At 35.7% G+C, this 13507-nt stretch overlaps 2 protein-coding genes across 4 annotated transcripts; one reads left to right on the top strand and one right to left on the bottom strand.

The window, feature by feature from the left end:
- Nucleotides 1-200: 200 nt before the first annotated feature.
- Nucleotides 201-7654, bottom strand: LOC104906620 (putative nitric oxide synthase). 3 transcript variants are annotated; one of them, XM_057393586.1, is made up of 13 exons: nt 7115-7649; nt 6081-6266; nt 4867-4953; nt 4698-4777; nt 3803-3884; nt 3567-3587; nt 2651-2692; nt 2156-2278; nt 1930-2043; nt 1751-1837; nt 1567-1656; nt 919-1028; nt 201-765 (listed from the first exon to the last, which is right to left on the bottom strand). In XM_057393586.1, the coding sequence occupies exons 1-13, from the start codon at nt 7574-7576 to the stop codon at nt 516-518; spliced, it is 1734 nt and encodes a 577-aa protein (XP_057249569.1). In that variant the 5' UTR covers nt 7577-7649; the 3' UTR covers nt 201-515. The 3 variants fall into 3 exon arrangements, with proteins under 3 accessions (XP_057249569.1, XP_010693699.1, XP_048497021.1); XM_010695397.4 differs by having other exon boundaries at nt 2156-2274; nt 2647-2692; nt 7115-7646; XM_048641064.2 differs by lacking the exons at nt 1567-1656; nt 1751-1837 and having other exon boundaries at nt 2156-2274; nt 2647-2692; nt 7115-7654.
- A 3159-nt stretch (nt 7655-10813) lies between these two features.
- On the top strand, nt 10814-13507 carry LOC104906619 (hypothetical protein). Its single transcript, XM_010695396.4, has 2 exons — nt 10814-11378; nt 12804-13507. Exons 1-2 carry the CDS (start codon nt 10906-10908, stop codon nt 13081-13083), a joined length of 753 nt encoding a protein of 250 aa, XP_010693698.1. The 5' UTR covers nt 10814-10905; the 3' UTR covers nt 13084-13507.

Below are 13507 nucleotides of genomic sequence, written 5' to 3'. Positions count from 1 at the left end.
CTCATATAGAAAAGCTCAGTTCAGTGTTCATTCATTTTATGTTTTTCGTCTGTATATTTTTTCCCTAGTTTGTAGTTTAACTTTTAATTAATGCAAATTTTCTTGATTTGCAATGCTTGTTGGTTTGGAGTCCAAAAATGTAAATGTCTAATCCACCTACAAGAGGTGGGTAGCTATCAAAGAATTCAAGCCTCATGACCTTAAAAATGTAAATGTTTAGTTGCCTAAAATTAGTACTATCAATATCTATTATACACTTTAAAGACAGTGATGTATATATACATAGTTCTATACTAAAGAACGTCTGATACACCCTCTACGAAATTTACTACACTTTTCACCTAATGTATAGCTTATATTATCCTCAATTTTCTTGGGCAATCTAGGCAATAAACAGCACATACTCTTTACCTCACAAGGGGTTACATAGCCTCTACACTATATTGTTCCCTTAGGATTTTTCAAACTTCCATACACTGTGTATTGTTCCCTTATGATTTTTCGAACTTACAGCATCAGTAATGCCACTTGGGTCTGGTTTCTTCTTCTTGCTCAGTTAGATCCCGATATTCGTACCACTCACTTCCAGCCTTGCCCACAGGCAAGGGAGACCGAACAAAAATTTCAACAGGTTTTGGAACGTGCACACTGAAATGTAGTTCATTGTTAGTAAGTTCAGGAATTACGTCAGACATCACGAGCTCTTTGTTAATTGGTTCAACAGCTATCCATCCAAGTCCTGAAATCGCTATATCAGAACACGGTCTGCCATGGAAGGAAATGAAGATATGAGGTCACACGAGAATATTATCATCATATGTATAATATGTATGTGCTGGAAGTATGTTACAAAAATTAACATAATTATATCACAAACCATGTTATGTCTTATAAAAATGACAATTATGATTGACTTACCTATCTAGGTCATCAAACCTTAACTGCAACCTGCGCTCAGTTTCAAGTCCATTCCAGCTCTTCGTTCTTTCCTTTCCTGCCGGAGGTGTCAGTAGAAGCCCTATCTCTTTCTGCAACCATAAAATTTTAAACAATCATCAGTTCCTTTGTATACTTTGGTGCCGTCTTAAATATTTTGGAGGTCCTGTACTAAATTTACATATTGGTCCCTACAAAAATATTATGCACAATTGTTCAATACTTCAAGATTATTTTCCATAACATAATTATAATAGATGAATTCTTACAAAAAAGTCACCTAATCTATGACAAATGAGGATAATGTGACTAAAACAAATAGATGGATTTCAGATTTTTGAGCCCTTTAAAATGAGGGACCAATTTTATTGGTCACCTTCCATACTCTTAGAAGGCTATGATTGCCAAGTTCTATATAAACTGACATGAAGGAAACCTGCTTCACAAAATTTTATGCATGGAATCTAGTCAGAGTTGGACGAGATTATGTTAAAAAGTGAACAACTCTATCTCCAAAACACTGAAACACACATATTCCCTTTACACTGACAACACAAGTACACCAACTTATGAAATTTGAGAGTTGACAATGGTTTTGAATAGCATTTTCTGCACAATTTACAAAAGAACCTTGTAAAAATCATCAGCTTCTTCCGTAGGAACTACGTGAATTGGCAACGCCTTCGGTCCGTAGAAGGTCAATCGTGTACAATGAAGAGCCTGAAATTTTTAAGAACAAGAAGTGTCTGAAGTCTTGCAAGATATGCCATCACAGTTTCATTCACAATCGCAACAAAAACAGGGAGATTTAAACCTTTAAAATATCAACTCTGACAAGACCGCCCCAAAAAATTGAGAAACCCTCCATTCCACGAGAGTCTGAGATGGTATCCTTGTCGCTCTAACACATGAAGATTAACATTAACATAATAAATCAGACATAGGTGCAGATGCAGAAGGTGGGGAGAAAAGGCAACAACAATAAAGACATACCGGAAATGATCGACCCTTCAGCCGACTCCGAGGAGCAAGGACTGGTAAATCATCCACTGGAACAACTGCACCTTGCCTATGGTGGAGATGCACTCCAGGAGTGTCATATAATTTCTGCACCATTTCACTTAAGATGCTGAGTAAACAACAGTCACAGAACAAGGGCACTATATTGCATCGCCCAGACATTAATGCCCAAAAACATTGTAACTTAATATTTCCATACCCCTCCTCCAAAGAAGGCATCAATTGGAATAGGACCCAAGGTAGTTCCTGGAACAGCAGATTGAATGGGCTTATATTTTTGAGCTGCTGCAGCCATTGGATCATTCTCCCCCATCATCACTAAGTTCAACACACAACATATGGTTATGAACACAAGAAGTGAACAGAAGAAGATTTAAAACCAGTAGGTAATACAAAACTCTGGAAGTAAATATTTCATGGGAAGGAGGTCAAGCAAGTAATTTCAGAATCCCTGATATATAATATCGTTTTTCAACTACTAGAAGAAGAGTCTACCAACAAGGCATAAATGTAAAAGGTTCGCACCTAAGCTAGACCAAAATAGTAACTAAAGATTGCAAAAACTACATGTTTCACCAGCTGATGAACAAACCAAACAACTTGTATTTTAAATTCTATACATCTGAAATGTTCACCAAATTCAAATGCGCATAAACACACACGAAAAAGCAACCAAGATTAGAATCTTACTTAGTAAGGCATTGATAAATGCTGATTTTCCAACATTAGCTGATCCCTACAAGAATAAAGATTATACATATAATCAAGATCAAACACATATAACATACTAATATTAACACTAACACATATAACAAACAATTTCTGGAATCCATCACAGAGAACTGCACCATTCTCTCCTGTCCATACAAATTAAAATCACTGCACACAAAGAGCAACTTTTTACGCATTGGTGTGCAGTGTGCGGTGTGCCTTAGTTATATGGAAGATTTTCACTATCTCTGAAGCGATGGGTCACTTTGATTTTCATTCTGAAAATGTCAGAGCCTAGCTTAGCACATCAATTACCACAGATAATCCTTGTGACCACAGAATGTAACATACAATTTTGTCTTTTGAAAATAATATACTCATATACTTCCTCCGTTTCATAATAGATGCCACATTGTTGTTAAAACGGACTCCTAGGCAAAATTTCCTAAGCATGTTTAAGTAGTATGAAGTGAAGTAGATTAATTGTAGTGGTCCCATGTGAAAAGGAGGGAAAAAAACTGTTGGGGAGCACATATAATGTGAAGTAGATTAGTGTACTTAAAACAAGTTAGTAAGGGTAAAATGGTAAAATAAGGCAAAAGTTACTAAATAAGGAAAAAAAACATTGTGGCATCTATTTTGAAACACCCAAAAATGTACAATGTGGCATCTATTATGAAACGGAGGAAGTATATATAATTTCTTTTACTCAAGATCATCCAGCTATGATGAAGGATTTCAGATCATAAACGAATGTTAAAGCTGAAAAATAATCTAATGAAAACCGTAGGATGAACTATTTAGGATTTCGTTTCCGTTTACACCCCACAAAGCTAGCACGTCTTTATCAAATAGCAAAGTGCCAGTAAAGTAAAGCAATCATGATTCCGTCTACTAACCAAGATGTATACGTCCCGTCCCTGCAAAGGAAACAGAAGTCGTCAAACCTGGGAAAACAAAACAGAAAAGATAGCTCAAAAAAGCAAAGAGATACGTGCTTCCTCATTAGCATTTACTACTACAACATTAATGCAAATGCATGGGAAAGATACCTCTGCCTCTAGATACATTAATAACTCTCGCAGCTTTAATCATTTTCGATCAACCATAGGAAATTTCAGTGGAATCAACAAACCTTTTTCTCCTCCTGAATTTCAGCGACAACTCCGGTTATTCCAACCATGGATTTTGAACTCGTCAAGTGGACACTTACAACACTAAAAATAAAGATAAATTTTAATTAGAATTATATGGACAAACAACTATTAAGATTACCGCACACCATAGAAAGAAGAATAAGGAGAAGGGAAAGACAGATATGAAATTGGAGTATTGGACCTCCAAAAATCAAGTATAATAGTAGCTTGGAGATAGTGTCAAAAGGCATTAGCTATTCGCCAGTGAAGCAAAACTCATTGACACTTGGCATTAACATCAATCAGATATACTTATTAGTTATTACCCACCAGCATATTTTTTCGTATTCTAACTCCGGATATTTTGACCCATGGTAACAGACTAAAAGTTTGTCTGCATCTACTTAGAGTGAATATGAACAAACACAACAGTTGAAGAAGAAAGCAGACTATCAGAAATTTAGTTAAAATGCTTGCTCAGAAAGCCCTCTCTGAGTCGGAGATCAATAGCCTTTTACCAAACAATTTCCATTTCCTCTCTCTTTTTTATTTTGGTGAGGAGGGGGGAGTATATGCACTAAAAAAGACTTTGGATTAGTTTCAGAGATCCCAAATTTTGAATAGGGGGATGTATAAAACTTAATCCGAAGTGGTATTTTTCTTTGCTAAACAATTTGGAAGTTTGAATTATTTTATGAAGGTTTCCTAAACAAGTGAGATTATTCCTAAATAATAAAAGTTAGAATTATTTTGAGAAGACCAGTGAAAGTTGAGATCATTCATGTCAATTTTTCCTTTTAAGATATTTCATCCTCAATTATTCAACAACCAATACAATAAGGAATAAGATAATGACTCCATTGTTTGCGATGGCCCAAGCAATTTACAACTTACTTGAGTTTTTTCTTTGTAGTAGCCTCTACTATCCAATCTCCAATACAATTCATATCAGTCCCTTTTGGAAGGAGATCGATCTGAAAAATGGTGATTGTGGACACATTATTATGATTCACAAGCTTGTAGGACAATTACATTCAATTTGGATCTCATGAAGAGATATTACCTTGGTCACAACCAATATTATTGGATTTGCACCTGTAAGATCACGCACGCGAGACAAGAAACTGCCATTAAAGTCAATAATGTCCACCTACAAGATATTCAAAAATCATTATACATACCACCTAAGGCATCTTGTGGCTACTTAACTAAACACCATATGTCCAAATTACATATCACTAATCAACAGAAATCTCTTGAGATAAGCCATACTTAAAGATCTTGAAATTCAGTCTAACCTGAAACTTCTTGAATAACAAAATTAATTGGAAATTCCATACACATTGGATGAGTTAGAGCGATGAAGTTCATAACTTGAATGAAGCGTCTAACTTTGGAAGATTCCTAACATAGCTCCCTTGATGTTCACAGAAAGAAGGGAGTCTAAAAAAATTTGGATACTTCCTGTATAGGTACTCTATGGGAATTATTAACCATCTTTGACAAACCTAGACTTGAAATTTTTTCCTTTAATTCCAAAAAAAAGCCATCTTGAACTTCTACAGTCAAGATTAATGTTGACAATCGATTTTTCCGCTACCCCACATGTTAGTGTTTTGTAACCGCTAAAGATCAACTCAATGTGTATTTCGGCAGATAATGGTCAAAGTTAGCAAACTTTGATCATTAAGTTGAAGGTGGCCTATTGTTTTGAATCAAATGGAGTATCTTTCCAAGGCATGATGGCAAAAGGACCATTACTAAACTGCAAAAAATAGTATATTATTGTAAAAAAAAACACCCACAATTAGATGATAAATTTACTACAAATGTTATAAAGAAAAGAAAAGCTCACTTCTTGCAGGTTAGCTGTTAGCATCAACAAACTTCGCCAAGGTTTCACGTCTATCATGGAAAGAACTAAGGTGAACCCCCCCCCCCCCCCAAAAACCTCCCCTCCCCTTCAAAACCAAATATGGGCCTTGGGAAGATCAGCTGAACCATAAAGATCGGGAAAGAGCTCATTACTGACGTATTATTATTCTTACATTTATAAGTCATTAATTTTTATTTTCTTTTGGGGGGGGGGGGGAGGAGAAGGGATTAGTCTAGCAGAAGCCATAGGTATGCTCTTCGTAAATAACCCATTCTCTATTTATAGCCAGACATTAAGACCCAGAGGTTAGATATTATACACAAAACATATAATGTTGAAAACCGGAGTACCTCATACTTGAGACAAGACTAGCAAGCAATTCATTGAATAACTGCACTTACCAATTTAACAATCAATGCTTTCTCATGGCGCAAGTGTGAAAGCTTATCACGTAGCTCCTCGGCAGTAACAAATTGCTTTCCCCCTGCATAACCTCCATGGCCACCAACAGCAGTAATCATGTGTCCATGTGAAAGAAGACGACACCTCCCACAAAGAATAGTTTTCAGCTGCCGATGCTTCTTTTTCTGAGTCCAAAAACAAACAGCACAGTCTAAGAACTTTGGGAAATCTTAGATAGCAATCCTCAAGTGCTCTAGAGGCCCCTAGATAATTCATCCACCAAGCACCATAACATTCAACATGACTTTTTCATGTGTGATAAATTTCTGAGATCATGAATATGATTAAAAAAAACCTCGAAATAATGTACTATCTATAATCCATAGCCAACAATTTCCTATGTGATTAAATACCAAGATACACAAAGACCATAAACTTCAAAGGAGCAACAAACAAAAAACTACGAGTAAGAGTTTATAAGCTTCACACAGTTACTGCTTTCAGGAAGGCAGTAGAATTCACTTTTTCTAAGAGAAGCACAAACTCCGAATAAGGGGAGGGTAAAGAACTAAATGGGGAGGTGTGTCTGCCTTTTATAGAATGCAATGCATTTGCTGGGGTCTTTTCTCCAAGGTTTAGTGCCAGAAATAGTGGTGAACCGACATATACGACACGATAAGCCAACACGATTGTTCAATCACAATGCTTATTTCACACCCAGCCCACAATAACCTCATTCCATTATTTGCCCCAACTCAGTCCCCCAACCCCAATTAAAATTCACAGAAACTCAACAAAATCAAGGACCGAATTTCTACCAGCACAACTAAATTGCATAACCATCAATAATCCCAGACAACGCTACTGCGAATTCCCAACATAACCTTATTTTAAAATAAAATTGAACCCTACTTGCTCAACATATACAATGAGGAATATACCAATATCATCATGTTCTTAACAACTGCATTCTACTTAATTCAAACCCTAATTGCAATCTAAAAAAAGAGTAGAAAGAAAGAAGAGGCAATACCAGCTCATAGGTATCTGAGTCAACATAACCCGGAGCATCAAGTTCCTGAGTTTGCAATGGAGCTCCGCAACCATAACAGCCAGCAACTTGATTAATTGGTTTAAATGAACCAGTTTCCTTCTCTTTCTTCTTTCTCTTCTTCTTATTAGCAGCAAGAAGCAACTTTGAAGCCACTTTGGCTTGGTGGTGCTCCAGAAAGAGCTGTCCACGGGTAGGGGCGGCAGCGCCAGAGCCCTCGGTATCAGTATCGGGTTCGGAAACTGGAACTTGGGTTGCAATGTTCTGGGGAGTTCCATGGAGTTCAGGGTTGGGATTAGGTGATGTTGTTGTTGCTCTGCATTTGATGAGAGAGAATTTGGGAAGCTGGGTTTTGAAATGGAGGTGTGAATTTGAGAAGGGGTTTTGGAGTTGGTGAGGAAGATAGGGGAGATAAGAGAAGATTGACAAAGATTTTGGAGGCATTTTGATGGAGAGAGAGAGAGAGTTGAAGAAGATGATTGATGGCAAGGGAAGATAAGGGACTCAAAACTGAATGATGGTGGTATTTGTAGGTTACTGTTAATTGGCAAAACCAAACATCGTTAGAATGCTAATTATTAGAAATGGGGGTCTAATTTTAACTTTTGACATAAAATTAGATAATAAGACAAGTCGAGTCTTATATACATTTAATAAGTTCATCTTATCTTGAGTAAAAAAAAAAAAAAAAAGTTCATCTTATCTTACTCGAACTCAGCAGTCAAAACTATCCTTAGATATTTCGCATCAATTTAATCGTCCCTTTTATTTTTCACCATTTGTTTCCCTTTAATTCTCAAACTACATCAGACAATTTTGAAAAATTTACGACAATCTTACTAAATGGATTAAACTAGTCATTAAATAAATTAAAGAATGTGATTTTTAAATGGATTAAATTGGTTACTAGGTCTGATTTTGTTAAAATGTAGGTTTGACAATTTAGATGAGTTTAAGCTAAAAATCAATTGATATTTGGAGAGCAACTCCTTAATCTTTTGTTTCTTTCTCTCCTTATGCTTGGTGTCGGCAAAACACTTATCGTCGATAACTCACATGTTAGGTGTTTGTGGGATCTCAGCATTTGCATATGTGAATCACAAGAGCATCCCCACTCATTATTTTTAAGTCATGAAATTTAATCATGAGTCATGATATAAATAAAATTGTCTTGCAGTTATGACTTATGACCGATGTGCCGTTAAAATTGTTCATCTCATTAAAAAAAAAAACATGGATCAAGTCATGGGATCACAGTTTTATGAGTAGTCATGAGCTAGCAAACCAATAGTTCCCGACATGCGTTGTTGTTATATTACTTTCTTATTTTTTATATTTATTTTTTTGTTTAATTTTCAATAGTTATATGGAAAAAATAATAATTGAAACCTTTTTTAGCAAAAGTCATAACTTTTTAGTATCAAATAATTGACAATGATGTTGCTATAATTTTTATGCCTTCATGAGTGGGATGCATTTGGTGAATTGGGTCATGATAATATTTTCGAGGAGTGCAAAAATCGATAAGAAAGAAGGACGACATGTGTGTTATAGCATGAATCGCCATACTCTAAAGATCGAAATCGCTAAATATGGATTCTAATGAACCTAGTTTGACTCAAATTTTACATAAGTGGACATAACAAAATTTTCATATCAATAATCCCACTTAATAATACTAGTATCATAATTATTTATACGAGTAACCTCATTTAATCATATGAGTAACCCCAAAGGTTGACGAAAGTAACTGCATTTATTCAATCGAGATACCTCATCCATTCATAAAAGTAAACTGATTAGTAACCTCATGTATTCAAATGAGTAACCTTATTTGCTCACAAAAATAACTTTGTTTTTTCATACGAGTAACTTCATTAGTTCACAATATTAATCTTATTTAATCATACGATTATCCTATTTGATCAAGTAACCCCAATTGTTCACAAAAGTAACTCCATTTTATAATGAGTAACCCCATTTTTATCATATGAATAACCCAATTAATTCATACTAATAATGTCATTTATAACCTCATTTAATCTTATGACTAACCCAATTAATTCATACTAGTAGCCTCATTCATTTGTACAAGTAACTTCAATAAATCATACGAGTCACCCCATTTAACCATATGAGTAACCCCAAAGGTTCACAAAAGTAACGACATTTATTCAAAAGAGTTCTCCCATTCATTCATAAAAGTAAACTGATTAGTAACCTCATTTGCTCACAACAGTAACTTGATTTTTTCATACGAGTAACCTCATTAGTTCACAAGATTAACCTTATTTAATCATATAATGACCCTATTTGATCAAACAACCCCAATTGTTCACAAAAGTAACCCTATTTTATTATATGGGTAACATAATATTCATACTGGTAATGTCATTTAATCTACGAGTAACCTCATTTAATCTTATGAGTAACCCAAACAATTCATATAAGTAACCTCATTTATTTATACAAGTAACTTCAATAAATCATACGAGTAACCTCATTTCATCATACGAGTAACCTCAAAGGTTCACAAAAGTAACTGCATTTGCTTATAAGAGTAACCACATTTCTTTATAGGAGTGATACCCTTTTATTGTTAAAAGTAACCACATACTCATACAAGTAACTCCATTTGGTCATTATAAGAATAACTTTGTCTGTTCCTAAGAGTTACTCCATTTGTTTATAAGTGTTTGTGCATAAGGGTCAACTTCAAAAGGTCATATCTCACAGCACACTTTATATTTTGGGATAGCTTTACAACGCCTGGTCAAAAAAATTGATTCCGATGAGAAATAAGTGAGATATGACCATTTAAAAATGAGCTGACGGGCTGACAACGTCTCACGCGCGCGGCACACCTGTAATTTCGTATGTGGTCGATCACACGCAAAACACGCTGTTTTAGTTTTGATACAATTTCGTCTGAACGAAAATATTAAAAGCGAGTTTATGAGTGAATAACACAGTGTAAGACACTATGGTATAGATTTGTTTTTTCGAAAATCAATTAGTTTCTAACACTCAATTCAACTCTTTTTTGAATGTCACCTTGTACTCCAATAATATATAAGTTCGATATATCTCCATAAAACTCATTATATAAAGTTAATATTAATCAGCAACTTGTTAGTGTGCACCCAATACATTTTACTTCCTCCGTTTTTTTTTTGATTTGCAACACTTTTTTTCCATCAACTCCAAAAAAAGATCTCATGTGATTGGAGAGAGATAGAGAGAAACAAAAAGCAAAAGTAAAAAGTGTTGCAAGTAGTTTTTTTTTTTTACCATCTAGAGCATCGAAGCTCAAAACTCTCATACCTCATCTAGGAGCTTGTCTTGGCGTCCAACCGTTTGAGTCAACGGGGGTAATTTGGTCATTTTATGCGTTGGAAGATTTCACACGCGTGTGGCTGACATTTGCTTGGTACCAATGCTAGGTTATAATGGTACCATTTTCCGAAAATATTGATACCTTGATACCAGTCCTGATAACAATTTGATACCAATGTCAGGTTATAATGGTACTATTGTGTTTTTTTTGGATGTTTGAGTCTTTTTTGAACTCAAACAGTTGATTACCAAGCCTTTCTCCCTCATCTAGTCATCTGTGTTTGGGTTGGTCTCAACTCTCAAGTTGTAAAAAAGTACGACGATTCAAACCGACTCCAGTAAAGCAGAAGTTTCCCAAACAAATAAAAAAACCCCGCAAAAACCCTGCACAATTGAATCCCCCAAATTGTCCCCATTATTTCTCTCTCCTCCCATCAATGGCTGCCAGATCTTCCTCAACTCTCCGCCTCTTCTCCCGCCTCCTCCACAAAACCCACCTTCATCCTCCTCCTCCCACTCTCTCTCCTCACCACCACCCTTCCTCATCACTTCGTCACCCTCAATTCTCTCTCTTCTCTCTCTCCTCCTTCTCCACCGCCGCCTCACGCCGCCAACCGAAGAAAGTCGACATCGGAGCTCGCGCGCGTCAGCTCCAAAATCGCCGACTATGGACTTACGCTCTCACATTTTCCGGCGTTGCTGGTTTCGTGATCTTAGTCCTTAACAATTTCCAAGATCAGCTCGTTTTCTATGTAACTCCTTCCGAAGCCCTAGAAAAGTTCAATTCTAATCCTTCTCGTAATAAGTTTCGATTAGGTGGTTTAGTTCTTGAAGGTAGTGTTCATCAGCCTGCTTCTTCGCCTGAAATGGAGTTCGTCATCACCGATCTTATGACCGATATTCTCGTTAGGTATTGGTATTTCCTATGCACTTAATTGTGTTTTGTTTCATTTCTGCAGCTCATTTTTGTTTCGTAATTTTGGACATGTAGTTTTGATTATTGAGTGTGAATATGAATTTATTAGATGTTGATTTCGATGTTAAGATCATGATGTGAATCTTTCTTGTTGATATATGTGCAAAATTGGATCTTAATGTGATATTTGTGCCATTGTTCGTTATGATTTGGTATTTTTTTTTTTTAACTTGAAGGACAATTATTGACACGACTCTTGTTCAATCTAAACAATTTATGCTTTGATTTCAAGTTTACTATAGAGTAGCCTATCTACTCTGTAAGTTGTGGTATTGAAAATTTAAAATGCGCTCACGAATGCAATTTACTAGAACTTTTGTGAAATTAGTGCAATAGTTTAGGGGATTGGGTGGTGCTAGTTTAGACTAATGGATATTGAAATCAATATCCATTTCAAGACTTTCCAATTTGCCTTTTTTTTTGGTTCGGTTGAATTCATGGATGAATTTAAAGATATATTTCCTCCGTTTCTTTATAATTGTTTTGTTGGGTTTGACACAATGCACATATCATCAAAGAGTTCATGCAATAAGGATAGAGATAGGAGTTAAAGAGAGAGAAACAAAAGCGACCTAAGTGATAGGACTAAGATATAGAGAACTGAATAACTGATTACCAACTTAGTAATGATGGAACTTATAGGAGTATAAAACTTGGCAAAATGGAAAATGATGCACTTACAATGGGATGGAGGAAGTGTTACTGATTTTGGATACTTATCGTTCATCCTTGTCATAATACATGTTTAGAGTCTTATGGATTGTCTAAGACTAACAAGTTTAAGCCATCAAGGTGAAACCCTTTTCTTAAGAAAAAAAACAATTGAGCTTAAGGTAATATTAAAGAAGATTAGAAGGTTCATTTACTTTTGCTTTCCCAAAAGTAGACAAAGAATGACAAAGGCAGAACTCTTGAAGTTTGTGGCTTGAGTTAGGAATTAGCCAACTTCTTGTTGAATTGTGGTAGGGTTGGAGAGGTCCAGATGCTCAAGGCCTTACTTTCTTTGTAGAAAGCTATAACTTCATATTCCTTAGATGTGGATGTCTTTAGTTGGGCAAATATCTTTGAGAAACGTGTTGCTCATCAAATTCTTTTCAAAATTATTTCTCTGTCGACCTTCAGGAATAGTGGCCTAGGCTCGCTATTGTTAGGGTTACATACATGTGAACCACCCATGGGCCTAACCCACCAATAGGCAATAGCCATAGTCATTCTTGGTTGTTATCATCAAGGATTTTGCTGCTTTCTGTTTAAAATTGTATTTCCTTTAAAATAGTCAATCTTTTTAATCTGCATAATATATTCAATGTATTTGAGACTTCATATGTGATCTACATTGGTATTTCTAAATTTGGTTAGGTATCAGGGATCATTGCCCGATTTGTTCAGAGAAGGTCATTCAGTGGTGGTAGAAGGATTTGTAAAGCCTTTCACTGATGAGATTAAGGCATCAGGTACGAGTGGAAAGAACAAGGAGGTGACTTCAAAGGCGAGAAGTGGGGAGTGTTTTTTTTCTGCCACAGAGGTGTTGGCCAAGCATGATGAGAAATACATGCCCGGGGAAGTGGCTGCTGCTATTGAGAAAAACAAGAAAAAGATTGAGGAGGAGGCAGAGGCACAGAAGACTGCAGCTGCGTGAATTTTGTTTTGTGAGTATGAACTTATGAAGCCAACAGGGCTTTGAATTTTTTTTTCCGGTCTCAACATGAATTATACGAATTGGAGTTTGTATTGAGTTGATTTAGGAAAGAGGGATAGATTCTATAAGTTGGTACAGTTTGGATAAAAGGAAAGGATGGAATACAAGAATTTTGAGGAAATAGGATATTAGAAATTTTTATTGATTCGGCTATCATGAGTCTGATTCGTGCCTATATTGTATTTCTCAATCAACAGATTGGTTTTTCCCTGGGATTAGGCAGGGAAAATGTTATATTCATGGAATAATAGATTAATAGTGAATAAATGTATACTTATGTAGCAGCCTCTGACTGGCTGATATTGTTTGTATCATTGTCTGAAGTGTGATTGTGGTGGCTATATCATTGTGAATTCTGTTTCGA

Source organism: Beta vulgaris, chromosome 3, assembly GCF_026745355.1.
Source record: "Beta vulgaris subsp. vulgaris cultivar EL10 chromosome 3, EL10.2, whole genome shotgun sequence".
NCBI lineage: Eukaryota > Viridiplantae > Streptophyta > Magnoliopsida > Caryophyllales > Amaranthaceae > Beta > Beta vulgaris.
Note: the sequence above shows the minus strand (reverse complement) of the source record. Positions and strands in the feature narration are given on the sequence as shown.